This window comes from Spermophilus citellus, assembly GCF_964194105.1.
Source record: "Spermophilus citellus genome assembly, chromosome: 7".
In the NCBI taxonomy this organism is placed as follows: domain Eukaryota; kingdom Metazoa; phylum Chordata; class Mammalia; order Rodentia; family Sciuridae; genus Spermophilus; species Spermophilus citellus.
The window spans coordinates 107,410,857-107,425,571 of NC_138188.1; the positions used below are offsets into that span (position 1 = coordinate 107,410,857).

The 14,715-nt window shown below is 33.8% G+C and overlaps 1 protein-coding gene across 4 annotated transcripts in view; it reads left to right on the forward strand.

Moving 5' to 3' along the window:
• The first annotated feature begins 5,389 nt into the window (after positions 1-5,389).
• SEC22A (SEC22 homolog A, vesicle trafficking protein) overlaps positions 5,390-14,715 on the forward strand; it is a 78,913-nt gene continuing 69,587 nt past the window's right edge. For all 4 annotated transcript variants that reach the window (XM_081301052.1, XM_081301050.1, XM_081301051.1 and 1 more), the window contains exon 1: positions 5,390-5,587. In XM_081301052.1, the coding sequence (XP_081157178.1) occupies positions 5,406-5,587 (182 nt within the window). In that variant the 5' untranslated portion in view covers positions 5,390-5,405. The remainder of the gene's footprint in view (positions 5,588-14,715) is intronic.

The following is a 14,715-nucleotide window of genomic DNA, read 5'->3' on the forward strand; positions in this document are numbered from 1 at the left end:
AAGTCCATTGACAACTAAAAAAAAAAATTTAAAAAAAGTGAGGTGCAGTTTTGTCATCTATAAAATGAAAGTTATGCCTGTGTATATGTGAACTATGTGGACCTGTACAAATGTTGGGCATGGACACATTTGCTCGTATGTTGGGTCCCCTGTTACCAGATATGGGTATAATCTGTTGAGGAGCCTGAGGTCTTATACACATTATGCAGTGTAAGCACTTGTAATTAGTATCTGAGACTGTTCATGAGGTAGGGGCACAGGCAAAGCAGCAGAATAAATTCTGATACCTTGGTACTTTCCCCGCTTACCCTCTTTTTATTCTGTTCCCACCCTGTGTATCACAGTTAATATAGCCAATTAAGTTAAATCATTCTGCCCATCTGTGCCTCACAGTTACATAGCCAATCCCCACATTAAACTCCTTAAGTACACAGACCTCAGATAGTACTATTTTTGTTACCAGGGATTGAACTCAAGGGCCCTTAACCACAGAGCCACATGCCCAGTTCTTTTTTATTTTTTTTAGTTTTGAGATCGGGTCTCACTAGGTTGCTTACAGTCTAAGTTGCTGAGGCTGGCTTCAAACCTGCAGTCTCCCACCCCAGCCTCCTGATCTGTTGCAATAATAGGTGTGTGCCACCATGCTTGACTCAGCTAGTACTTTTAATAAATTAATGTCTACCATGTTAGTGTTTCTCAAACTTTGGTACCATCACATACATAAGATAATTGGATAAGCAGATGGACATTCAAAAAAATAATTCTTCCAAAGTTTTTTTTTTTTTTTTTTTTAAAGAGAGAGTGAGAGAGGAGAGAGAGAGAGAGAGAGAGAGAGAGAGAGAGAGAGAGAGAGAGAGAGAGAGAGAGAGAGAATTTTTTTTTAAATATTTTTTAGTTCTCGGCGGACACAACATCTTTGTTGGTATGTGGTGCTGAGGATCGAACCCGGGCCGCACGCATGCCAGGCGAGCGCGCTACCGCTTGAGCCACATCCCCAGCCCCTCTTCCAAAGTTTTTATACACCCATATTTAAATGAAACAAAAACATTTCTTCTTAATTAAAATAGGGAGAAAAACCTGATGACTCAAAACTGATTTCACAGATGTTATTGTTTAAAAATATGGGGCAAAATTCAGTTGAAAGACTAATATTTAGTAAATATAGTATTAGTACAGGTGGGATACAGATAAGGTAAATATCCTGAAAGTGGTGCTTAGGTGATGAAAGTTTGGTAAATGATGAACTAAAAGTATGAATGACTTTTGTATAAAATGTTTTTTATCTTTAAAGAGGCAGTGAGGGTTTAGGGTGTAACTCAGTGGTATCCCTGGATTTGAGCCTTAGTACTAGAAAACAAAAAAACAAAACCCCAAACTACTCATGTTTGATGCTTTTTGAGCAATGCCTTCCTGATACCTTGAGCTTATAATCATTACCTCATAAGCTGAAGGAGAGGAGTCAGTATCTTGTTTTCTTGGGATGGTTGCAAACCATTTAGTCATTTGGCATTGTGGGAGTTTATTTTTCCCAGCCTTTACACATCTACATAGAGTCTAATTTGGACTTTTCCTTCCAGTAGTTGCTGTTAGGGAAAGAAAAGGAAATATGGTTGAGTACTCGGATAGTATATGAATTTTTGGGGATCTAAAGGCAGATGTAATATTTTTCTTTGTTAAGTGTGAGGAAAAATGGACCAGCGGCTTAACAATTTATTTGTGGCCTTGCTAAAATATAAAAACTTCTCTCAAAGCTTCCCATGCAATTGTTATAACCTTTTTTTTAAAACATCACTGGTTTTATTGTTTTTTTAAAAAATTTTTTTTTTTTTTTTGTTTTAGATGCACACAATACCTTTATTTTTATGTGGTGCTGAGGATTGAACCTAGTGCTTTCCACATACTAGGCGAGCGCTCTACCACTGAGCTACAACCTCAGCCCTATTGTAACCTTTTGCTTTTCTTAGTTCCATTGGTTCTTCATTAGTTTTATCAACCATGACCCTCCCCGGACTCTAATCCTAGCTTGGCCTTGATATAAACAGACTCCTTTTACTACTAGCATAGTTCAAATAACATTGGACTTTTGGTTTTGTTTGTTTTAAAATAAACTACAGTAAGAATACAAAGGGAAAAAAGGGGGGTTATGTTTGTTGAGTTAATAGAGGAGACACTGCTGCTTATCCTAAGGTAATTGGAGTCTGTACAAATTAGTTAAGCCTGGCATTGTTCATTGGACAGCTCAGTTTCTTCTTTTCTTTTTCTTTTTTTCTTTCTCTGTCTTTTTTTCTACTGTGAATGGAACCCAGGAGCACTTTACCACTGAGCTATAAACCCAGCCTCTTTTATTTTTTATTTTCAGAGAGGGACTCACTAAGTTGCTGAGGTGGCCTTCATCTTGTGATCCTCCTGCCTCAGCCTCCCTATTTGCTGGGATCACAGGCATGAGCCATTGTTCCCAGCATGATCTCAGTTTCCTTAAATTCAGCTGTTCTGGATTCTAGATCACATTACTCTGGGAAAAAGATTTATTTGGTTTTTCCTTAGGAATAATCTTATTTTACTGATAAATGAAAATGGTCCTCTAACAACCTTTTAAGGATTTTGGCGGGAATATAACTACTATGTACTGTTTTAAGTTACCAACCCACAATGTGTATTAGAAATATCTGAAATGCAAGTTTAACTAAAAATTTCCATTTAATAAACTGGTGGTCAGTAAAGCCTGTGTTGTATTTCTTCTTTTTATCTGAATTTCTCTATTTGGAGGATGTTTCTTGATGGTAGGGATGATGTATTCCAAATGTGTGGCATAATCCTTAGCATACAGTAGATACTCTAAGAACAAGTTTTCTCAGTATATGTTTTAGGAATGAATCATATCTTTCTGTCTTCCAAGTCATTAAGAAAAAAAAAAGTAACTTTGAAGACTATATGAAAGTTGGTAATGTATTAATCTCCTAATACTTCTGTTAAGGCTCTAGAAAGGTCAGGTATAAAAGATAAGTTATTTTTCCTCCTTCCTTACACTTAGACTACAGGTTACAATTGTGGCTTAATAAATAATATTTTAAAAGCTGCATTTATTATATAGATCATTCAAATCTTCAGGGATCGCATCTCTCTTGTCTCTCTCTCTCTCTGGGTTACATTCTCAGTTCTTTTTATTTTTTTATTTTGATAAAGGGTACATGGTCTTATTAAATTGCTTATGGCCTCTCTAAGTTTCTGAGGCTAGCCTCAAACTTTCCATTCTCTTGCCTCTGCCTCCCAGTGACTAGGATTAAAGGCATGTGCCATCATACCTGGCTTACCTGGCCTAGCTTTCTCTTGATACTGCTTTTAGGAGAAAAAAAAACTGGAAAAAAATGCTGATTTTTATATGAAACACTGGGGCTTTAGTTTGAAGATTTTACTGTAGTAAAAAGTTAGGTTTTATTTATTTCTGTTTTTTTTCCTTATAAGTTATTATAGGAGAATAACATTAAAGGGTAATGACATATTAATACCTAGAGATTTCTCCCCTTTTCTCATGAAAAGAGAAAAGAAAGTAGTCAATTTAATGCATTAGCTTTATTGGGTTAATTCTTATTGTCAGATCAGTTGCCACTGTGGATGGGGCAATCAGATTTGGATTTCCTACAGCAATGAAAACTGTCAATTCCTGATTTCTAAACTATACCAATTGGTTTCTGTTCAGTTTTTGATGTGTTGCTGTTTTTTCATTTTTGGAATGGGATAATATTGACCTAACTGAAGTGGAAAGGTAGATATTAGTTTAGTCTCTGAGACAGATCACGTTTTTGACTTTTTATCACTAGCCTCTACTGCTAGTAAAGAAGCACTCTGATGGCTTGACAGAGAAGTTATCACTTAATCTCAGGTGGTAGACATGTTTTAATTCATTAATTTTTTTTAATTAACAATGTTAGACATGCAATGGCTTTAGATTTTGGTGCAATTTTCTTCTTCTGAGTCTAATTAAGAAAGATATAGCTAACATAGAAAGGCTAAACAAATAAATAAAGGTGGAAGAAAAGAACGAGCAGGTTTAAATTGAGTTTTTGTCTTTAAAAAATCAGGAATTTATTTTTCTTTTGCCAAAATGAAATTTAAGCAGGACAGCCTAGGAATGGATAGTTTGATTGATAGATTAAATGAGGCATGTGATGATACTTCCCAAGCATATGTTAAATATAATTCAGCAATTTTCAAAGTATGGCTCTTAACAAGAATAGTAATTACCTTGGGAATTAGTTAAAATTGAAGATTCCCAAACCCACCCACAGTCAGTGATCAGAATTTTTTTGGGGTGGGCCTAGTAATCTATATAACTAGACTTCCAACTTCTTACACAAGCTAAAGTTTGAGAACTACAATGTGTTTTATCAAAGTTTGACTATTTACCCAGTTTCTTTCAGACTCAGATCTGTAAAATGCTTTATCTGTTTTTGTAAAGCATGACCAGAATCTAAGAAAAGAGACTATTAGGATTTACTTTTTGGTAAAAAGGATTGAGAACATGAAAACCAGTATTCCTTAAGCTTTAGGATTTATGTTAAATAAAAATTATTTTCTGATTATGAAGGTAATATATGTCCCTTGTAGGATTTTATGAATATGTAGGAAATTATAGAACAAATCCCCATAATACTCTTTCTTGGACATTAGTGTTATTCTAATTTTGGCATCTTTCCTATTCCTCTCCATTTCCCCCTCCCTTTTCCTTCTTTTTATCTTTGTAAAAAAAAATATGCACTTTTTATCCTGCTTTTTTTCTTTATTTAATATATCAGCATTTTAGTACATTAGTAAACCTTTGTTCACAGCAGTAACTTTTAGTTACTAGACTATATTTGCTATATGGGTATACTATAATTTACTTAACCATTATACTGTTGTAAAATTTTAAGTTGTTTTCAGTTATTTGAGTGGAAGAATGTCTTTCTGTTTAAAATTTTATCTGGATTTCTAATTATTTTCCTCAGGATAGATTATATAGTTAAATTTATTGAGGCCAAGGGTATAAATGCTTTAAAACCCTTGTCAAACATTGCCAAATTATTTTGAGAATGATATTTATGCCAGTTTTTACTTTCACCTGTATATTTATATGAGAATGCCAGATCGAAGCAATGATTAATGATTAATTTTTTAAAAACTAATTTGTTAAGTAAAGTATTATATATCATTGTTTTAATTAGTATTTTTTTTTTCTTTTTGCAGTGCTGGGAATTGAATCCAGGACCTCACACATGCTAGGCAAGTGTTCTACCACATCCCTAGTCCTAATTAGTATTCTTTGATTACTAGTGAGTTAAATGCTTTTGCATATGTTTATCAGCTGACTCTAATTTTTATCTAACCCAGGTTGTTCATTTTGTTTTAGGTCTTCTCTGTCGGTTGAAATGTCTGTGATTTTATCTGCCTCTGTCATTCGTGTCAGAGATGGACTGCCACTTTCTGCTTCTACTGATTATGAACAAAGCACAGGAATGCAGGAGTGCAGAAAGTATTTTAAAATGCTCTCAAGGAAACTTGCTCAACTTCCTGATAGATGTACACTGAAAACTGGACATTATAACATTAAGTAAGACTTCAATTTGTTTCATTAGAATCACTTGCCTAGTGGTTGTCATTTTAATGAAGTTAAAGTGGTTGCAAGAGAAATTAAGGTTTGATTAGTTTAGAAAAACTTGTTCCAGGCAATAATCATGTTCTAAAGTTATACAAAATAGTAGTCATTATGTCATCCAGTAGCCATATTACTGAGCTTTTAATGATTTTTATATCTTCCTAGTATAAGCAGATGGTATGGTGCATGAAGAAGTTTTTTTGAGAGAGTTTAGGAGTGGGATAAATCGGCAGACGTCTAATCTGAACTGATCCAAGAATATAGTTCCGAGATATCTAAAAGAATAGATTGCATAACTTTTTACAACCATGCACAGAAAAACCTCTGTGTATGTTGTTTTTATAGCCAAGCTTTCAGAAAGGATTGGAAAACAAGTTCCTCACAAGGAACTAGTTGCTGATAAGACTCTGGATTTCATATATTTTCTATCATTGATAAGAGTCTTGGATGGTTTTTATTGAGATTTTCACAGTATATGACAGTGAATTTAGTCTGAAATATATAAAACTGGCAATTTATTTGTTACCTGACTTTTAAAATTCTCAGAGCAACTAACTACCAGGAGTTTGCCAGTTAAGACTCATGGGATCTATAGTAGCAACATTGTAGCACAGCCTAAAACTACCACAGGCTGTATCTGGGTCTCTCTTGGTCCCAGTAATTGCTTCTCTTTCCTCCCAAGCCTAGTTTATAGCCTATTTCTTCTGAATCACCTTCTTCCTCATTACTAGTGTTACATTTCTCTTATGATCTCATTCCCTTCACAGGTTCATGTAGAACTATGTTTTTTTTTTTTTTTTTTGTCATTTGTTAAATTTTGTTTTAAAAATTTAAATTCAGGGCTCGAGTTGTAGCTCAGTGGTAGAGTGCTTGTCTAGCATGTGTGAAGGACTGGGTTCAATCCTTAGCACCACATAAAAATGAAGTAAGGTATTGTTTCCATCTACAACTAAAAAATTTTTAAAAAAAATTTAAATTCATTATTTGCTCTAACTGGGTTGTAGCTCATTGAGGAAATTGACCTGTCATGGCCTATACTGTTTTTAATTCCTCATCTTTTAGCATCATGGTTTTCAAATTTCTATAGAAATTGAGGCACCATAGTAACTAAATGTATATTTATATGCTAAATCAGATGATACCTCACATTAGAGTCAAGTTGTCATGACAGAAAAAGACCAGAATTTTGAGAGAGAGAAAATAGGAAATTAGTAACATTTAAAAAAATTCTTTTAATTTTCTTCTCTTGTGTGTTGGGAAAATGATGTATTTCATCTGAGCATAGTGGCTGGGCACTTCATTTCAGCAAGTGGCACACAATCCCTGGAGCATGGCTTTTGCTGGCACAGTGTCTTGCATGGTGTCATAGCTGTCATAGCTACTAAATGAGGGATGGTTGTTTTGGGAGTTTGACAGTGTTCAAAGTGTCATGGAATTAAGTCTTCATTTTCTCCAAAAGGTTTCAGCTTTGAAGAAATCTTGTTGATTGGGCAGAGTTGAGTGGAGTGTAGGGATATCCATTTTTGTGATTTCTTTTCACATTCCTTGGCAATATTACAATTCTGTTTATAAGAAATTTTAAAATCATCTGTTTCATAGGTTGAAGACTACTTTCCTGAAGTTGTAATAAATATTTAATGAACAAATTTATTTCATTACTTAAAAAACAATGGCTAATGCATTAATGGTAAACATGTGAAAATTAAGTTGTGTCATCTGAGATCTTAAAATTTTGTGATTGATTTTTGGGGGTTTGAAAATGATAGTTGTACATTTTGAGATGTCTTTTAACATAAAGACATTGATTTTATGAAAAGACAAATACCATTTGGGAGGTCAGTCATACCTTATTGTGAATTTTAGTGCAAGAAATACAATTTGTTAATTCTTTCATTGCCTGTTCACTTGAAGTCTGATAATGGCTGTGAACCACCTAGATTCTCTCCTTGCCCGAGAGGTCACTTTTTATTTGTCCCCAAACTGCCACCTCCAGCCAAAAATGCTATTTTAAGCCTATTTGTCTTTTAGTTTAGTCTCTAGCAGGGCTTTCCTTTTACCCTTTGATGATACTTTCTGATTACAGAAGTAACAACTTCAACAATAACCAAATTATTAAGTATCTGCAATGATCATTAAGCTTTGCAACGGTTCTGTGAATGGCTAATAAATAGAGCTCTTTCTCATTGCTGGGGGCAGATGTACAATTCATTTAAGCTTAAAAGAAAAAAAAAGTATTGTGTTCAGTATTTTTGCTTTATTCTCCCCTCAATTTTGATGGAATACATATTTAGGCAAAGGAGAAAGACTCCTCAAGGTGATACAAGTTAACTATTCTGGTTGTATACATACAAGAAAGTTAAAAGAAAGTAAATCACTCATAATCCCACACTCAAACATCATTACTGTCTTAGCATATTTCCTTCCAGTTTTTTTCTCTGATGAGTTTTTTAAATAGCAGAGATTGTTCTTGATACAGTTTTATACAGTTATTTTACTTTTAAATTAAAAACTTATAAAAGCTGTGCAATGATTTTTCTACTAATTTCTCCATTGTTTATTTGCGCATTTCTCCATTGTTAAATATTAAGCAGTATCTGGTTTTTTTAGGCCATTAAAAATAAAAATGCAGTGAGCCAAAAGAAAAAAATGTATTGTGAAAGATTGGGGTGGCATTTATCAAATGTTCCAATCAGCAATCTTTCATTTCCACAGTCTCTTGTTTTTTCAGATAGGTATTCACAGACAGGAAAACACTTGCACAGTTAATTCCAGGTTTACTTCTGTCCCACCAAAAAACTATTCCCTCCATGTTTCAAGAACAGAACTTCAATTTGGCTTTGCTTGTTGTCATGGCCCAGTTTTGGACTAATTATTGTGATTCGAGGGGATGAAGTACTCTTTAGTTGGTCACACTCAGCCCTTTGATGGGTAGATTTTCTAAAGCTATGTAGAATAGGTGGTGGGGCTGGGGGAAATTCCCCAAAGGGATGCTAGGTATTTAGTCATGATAGTTCTATTTTATAGATAAAGTAGATGAGACTTAGGGATATAAAGAAATTCCTTTGAAGTATAAATCTAATAAATTGTATATCTGAACTGCAGGAATCACATATTTGATTTAAAAAAAAAAAGGAGTTGCTGCCCTTTACCTTTAACCCCTTTCTTGACAGTGAGCATTCCTAATTCTAATTATTTTCAATTATTGTGAAGAAAGAAATTAACCAGGTAAAAGAAATAAGTGAAATATCCTCTCCTATTTATATATTTATTTATTTTGAGAAATAATGAGGAGTAGAATATACATTAAGCCTAAATTTGGTGGGACAACATTACCTTGTTGGAGACTAGAACTTTGGCAGGGAGAGAGGTTGTGAGAGGGGAATGCAAACCTCCAGTGGCTACCAAGCCATTTGGGGCAAGGAGAGAACCCGTGTATCATACTTTCCTAATTTGTCTCAATATTCTTTTACTATTTATTATGACAAAACACATAGCTTTTCAGCACCATATGTGTTAAATAGGCTCTTGTGAACTTGCCCAAGAACCTAATTACTCTTTCAATACAGTTTCTGTGGGGAAGAGAGATCTTGGTGCAGTAAACTTTGGTGATATAATGGTTGTTTGTGATCAATTATCTAAAAAAGTTAGAATCTTTCCTGGGGTGTGGTGGTGTTAGGGTAGTGGGAAAGGGTGAACCAGGGGATAGATTAATTCTACAGGAAAGGAAATGAAAGGTGTCAAAGGCAAAATTTGCTTAGTCTGTTTTTTATCCAAGTCTCTGGTGTAATCACCTTTAGCTCCTTAAAACTATCTCACCTTTTCCTTTAGCATTCTGTTAGAAGTTGCTGTAACCTGGCATATTGCATATTAATGCTTTTTTGTATTTAATGAGGTTTAAATGGATTTTTTTATTCATGGGACACTTTTGTACATGATATGCTGGTCATTATTAGAGGGTAATTGAAAGTTGGGCATATAAAAGGAATAAGTGAGAGAAATTTAGAGCTTCTGATTTAGTGCTGAACAAAGCCAGTGTTACTGAGCTCTCTTTCTGGTTCTTATCTCCTTATCGTCCCACTGACAAATAACAGAATTATTGTTTTCTACTTATTTCCTGTTGAACATTTTTGGTGGTAATAAAAACCATATGACATACTTACTTTCTTAATATCAACCCTTTTAACTTAATATTTAAAAGTTTATAAACATTTTATTTTAGTGGAATTCAGTGTGGAAGAAATAATTTTCTTAGAATTTTAACAGTAGATTAAAGATTTCACATCCTACTGGAGAATGTGCACCCAGGAAAACTATTCAGTGGGCAAATGTGGCCACAAAGGATGAACAGATTTTTCTATGTGTAATGGTACAATTGTAGAATGAAAATTGTATGTCATATATGATGAAAATATGAATTATTACTGTCAATTTACAAATAGTTTGCTATATATTTTGTCATTGGGCATGCTGTAAAATGCATTTTTTTTCTTATTTTCTATCATTGTTTCAAGTCCTTAGTAGTTGCATTACAGCTTCCTGGCAGGTAGGAAGCTTGTCTTTGACAGCAAAGATTTAAAGTAGAATGCTAGACCTGTGCTAGATGTTCTGTGATCTGTTGAGAGAAAAATCATTGTTTTTACTAAGTATTAATTTGGTGTAATGTAATGTCAATGTTTGATTGGTGTTGTTAAAATTTCTTTGACAGTTTGTATATGAAATTAGTTATCAGAAAAGTTTAATGTCTAAAACCATTTATTATTTTTGTTGGACTTTAGGAATCATTTGTGATATAACTTAAACATTTGATAGAATTACCTGTTTAACAAAGTAATTAGGAGGAGTAAACCCCTGTCTAGAGGTTGGACTTGTACCAGTCCCACTTGTTCAGGATGCACTTGGTCCTGGAAGAATATAAAGAAGCAATGTAAGTGCCAATGTAAGATGTTATGAGATTGGATAAATTTCTTGGCCACGGAAAAGCCCATAAGTATAAGGGGATTAAAATTTTTTTAAGAAATTAGAATAAATTAGGAATAAAAGGATGGCAATATAAAAAATTATACTCAAGTTGGAGAAAAGAGGGATGTGTGTGTGTGTGTGTGTGTGTGTGTGTACTTACAAGCATGTGCACATGTGCAGTATACACATACACATACTAGTAACAGTGATAAAGGGAGAAAAGAGAGGTCTGCTAGAACTGTGAAGCCATCTGGGAGTACTCACTGCAGAGGTGAGTAAATCTCCATGGCCCCTGAGAATTCTCCTTGCTTAGGATATGTTGAAGAGTCACTGACCTGGACCCTGAAACCTTCTGGGGAACAGTGACCAGAAGAGCAGGTAAAATAGTACTCTCTTCTGTCAATTATTCTAGTATTTATTGAGCTTCGGCTTTGTGTAAATACCACAGGATTGTTATCTATGCTTGATATATTCAAGTAATTAGTGGGTAAATAAGTAAATGATGTCGTTTTTTGCACTCTTTAATTCACTCATTTACTGAGCACTTATTTATTCTAGACACAGAATATTCGAGGTGCTAAGAACACAATGGTGAACAATACAGAAATCATCCTGCTTTCATGGAGCATATTTATGATTGAGAGAGACATTGCAACAAAAAACACATACATATACAATTATTGCTTGGGCTAGTTCACAAAGAATAATAGCTACAGTGCTGTAACCATCAGGGCAGAATCAGTTTAGATTTTGTGCTCTGAGGACTTTTGAAAGTAAGGGATAAGGGGCTGGAGTTGTAGTTCAGTGGAAGAGCGCTTGCCTCACAGATGTGAGGTCCTAGGTTCATCCTCAGCACCACATAAAAATAAACAAATAAAAACAAAGATATTAAAAAGAAAGAAAGAAAGTAAGGGATGGGTTGGAGTTAACCAGGTCAGAATTTAAGGCTAGTGGAGATGGGATTGGGAGCATCACAAGTGCAGAATGCAGAGTTCCTGGCTGGAGTGGCAGTGTCTGTAATGACTTCAGACTACTTCAAAAGTAGTCCTCAGATGGGTGCAGGGGCATATGCCTATAATCCAGCAACTCAGAGGTAGAGGTAGGAGAATCACAAGTTCAAGACCAGCCTGGGTTACTTAGTGAGACCCTGCCTCAATATAAAAAATCAAAAGGGCTGGGGATGTAGGTCAGTGGTAGAGCATACCTGGGTTCAATTCCCAATATTGAACAACAACAACAACAACAAAAAAGTAAAATTTGTTACAGTAACCTTTGAAAAGCAGGTTTTTTCGTTTTTTTTTTTTTTTTTTTTTTAGTTATTTGCTTTGTTTTACTTATTACGAGTGCAAATCAGTTGAGCCAGTATATACTTTGGAAACATTCTTTTTATTTCAAAGAAAGCATTAAAAGGCTGAATTTACTATGAAAAGCCATAATAATGTAAAACACTTTATAGCTTTTTCAGAGAGTATCATGCAATTATAGTAAAATAAAGACTTCCTGTAAATGCTAACAATCAGAAAAGCAGGATTTCCTTTATTTCATGTACAATTCTCTAGTTAAATTTAGCATGAGCAAAATAAACTTTCAGGTACTGCTGTGGCTCACTCTTTATCAATTTGGAAAAGTGGGTTACCAAAATTTCAGTCATATTCCTGAGGATAACACTATAATTTCTAGTTAGCCGTTTGGTAGTTCTGAGTGTATAAGAAGCAATCACCAATTGTGTTCAAGGTATTCAATTTATTGTGGTATATATTTGAAGTCTAATGACATGTCAAAGAATTTTGATAATGACAATGAAGATTTTGGGGGAGGAAAAAATCACTTTGGAAACCTGTATTTTGGCCTTTGATTTAAATATTAAAGTTTGTGACTAAATTTTTTGATTGTGATCTTTGGGAAGAGATGCAGCTGAATTTGTGACTATCATATATATACATATAGTAAACTTGAATAGAAGTTTCATGAAATAGTATTAAAATATTTTCTATTAAATCCTATTTCATTTTTTAAAGAAAATAAATTAGAAAATGTCACTTACTAAACTAATTTTGTGACATACTAATGGGTTGCAACTTGTATTTGACCTATTAATGGTCCACAATTTGTATTTTGAAAAACATTGAAAAAATGATTGTATTAAGTGGAACTTCAGAAAGGAATTCCAGATAACTCTAGAAGCATAAGATTAGAATAATTTTATCACTGCTGTATACCACATCATTAATAATAGATAATTAAACAATAAGTGCTACTCTTTTTTAGAGAGAGAGAGAGAGAGAGAGAAAGAGAGAGAATTTTTTTTAATATTTATTTTTCAGTTTTTGGTGGACACAACATCTTTATTTTTATTTTATGTGGTGCTGAGGATTGAACCCAGCGCCCCGCGCATGCCAGGTTAGCGCGCTACCGCTTGAGCCACATCCCCAGCCCAAGTGCTACTCTTACATCATTTTCTTTTTTGATACAGGGATTGAACCCAGTGGTTAACCATTGAGCATTCCTATCCCTTTTTATTTTGAGACAGAGTCTTGCTAAGTTGCTTAGGGCCTCTTTACTGAAGCTGGCTTTGAACTTGTGATCCTCCTGTCTCATCCTCCTGAACCACTGGGATTACAGGCATGTGCTAACTCACCTGTCTACTCTTACATCATTTGAATGCCTGGGGTGATCTTTTATTAAAAAGTGTTCTCACACACACATGTGCAAAGGCAGTTATTTACTTGAATATGCAATACCTCTCAGTAGAAAGATATATAAGAAGTTAATAATCATGGATTGCCTGAGAGAAGGAGAGCTGGGTATCTCTGAGCAAAGAAAGGGGTAAAATATTTTAATTTAGTGTTCCCTTTCATTATGATTCCTTTAAAATTTGAATTGTGAACATATTTGCTTCAGAGATTAAATTTAAAGATAATAAATTATGCACCTTCATTATTAGAAAGAAAGTGTGTGTAGGTGCTCCAGTGCTCCAGGATCAGGATTGGCAGTGAAGATATGTCATAGATGGGCAGTGCATGGCAGACAAGTATGGAGTGACAGCCTGCTTGCTATGTTTACCATCCCTGATTGAGAGTAGTTGTGTTGACAGTACTATAAAAGGATATTTAAGTGTCTCATTAAAAAGGTTTAATTTGTGTTTTGCTTATTCATATGAGGGGATGGTATAAACTATATTCTAGAATATAGTTTATTAATATATAATATATATTTATTAATATATTAATAAATTTACATGCTTAATTTAAATGTTTCAATGCTTAAAGTAGAACTTTAAAAAATTTTAATTTATTTTGAAATAATTTCAGTCTTACAGAAAAGTAATATGAGTAAGAAAATAATAATGAATAAAAAATACAAATAATACCCATTTCCAGATTCATCTTTTGTTAGCATTTTATGTACCTTTTTTATCTATCTCATTTGTTCTTTTTTGAACCATTTGAGAGAAACTTACAAATACCATGACCCTTTCTTCTTAACAATTTCAATGTGTATTTTTTTAAATTAGGGATATTTTTAACTACATTTATTAATTAGCTGTAGTAAAATTAATATTGATAACATACTTTAATCTACTTGCTTTCCAATTTTTCAATTGACCCCAGAAATGTCCTTTATGGCATTTTACCCTCTCTTTGGCATAGGATGCAGACTAGACATTTAGTTTTCATAGTTTTTAGACTCCTTTGATTGTGAACATTTTTGTAAGTTTTATCTTTTTTACAACATTTGAGATTTTTAAAGAATATACTTCATCCTTTAAAAAATAGAATGTTGGTCATTCTGTTGTTTATGATTAGATTTAGATTATGCATTCTCAAAATACTATATAGATGATGTTTCTTAGGATTTCACGTTTGGAGGTGCTCATGCCCACCTGCCCCTCATCAGTTATGTTAGAATACTTTGTCAATATGTTGTCTAGTTTCTACAATGTAATATTTTCCTTTTAGAACTAATAAATATTCTACTGGAAGACTTTTTTAAACCATTCAACTGTACTGATGCTCATCAAAATTTCCTCTTAGATGTACATGATTGTATATGCCTGATCTAAATTTTTACTATGTTGGTTGTAAAATGGTAGTTTTCCCAATGATAGCAGTACCTCCTTATTT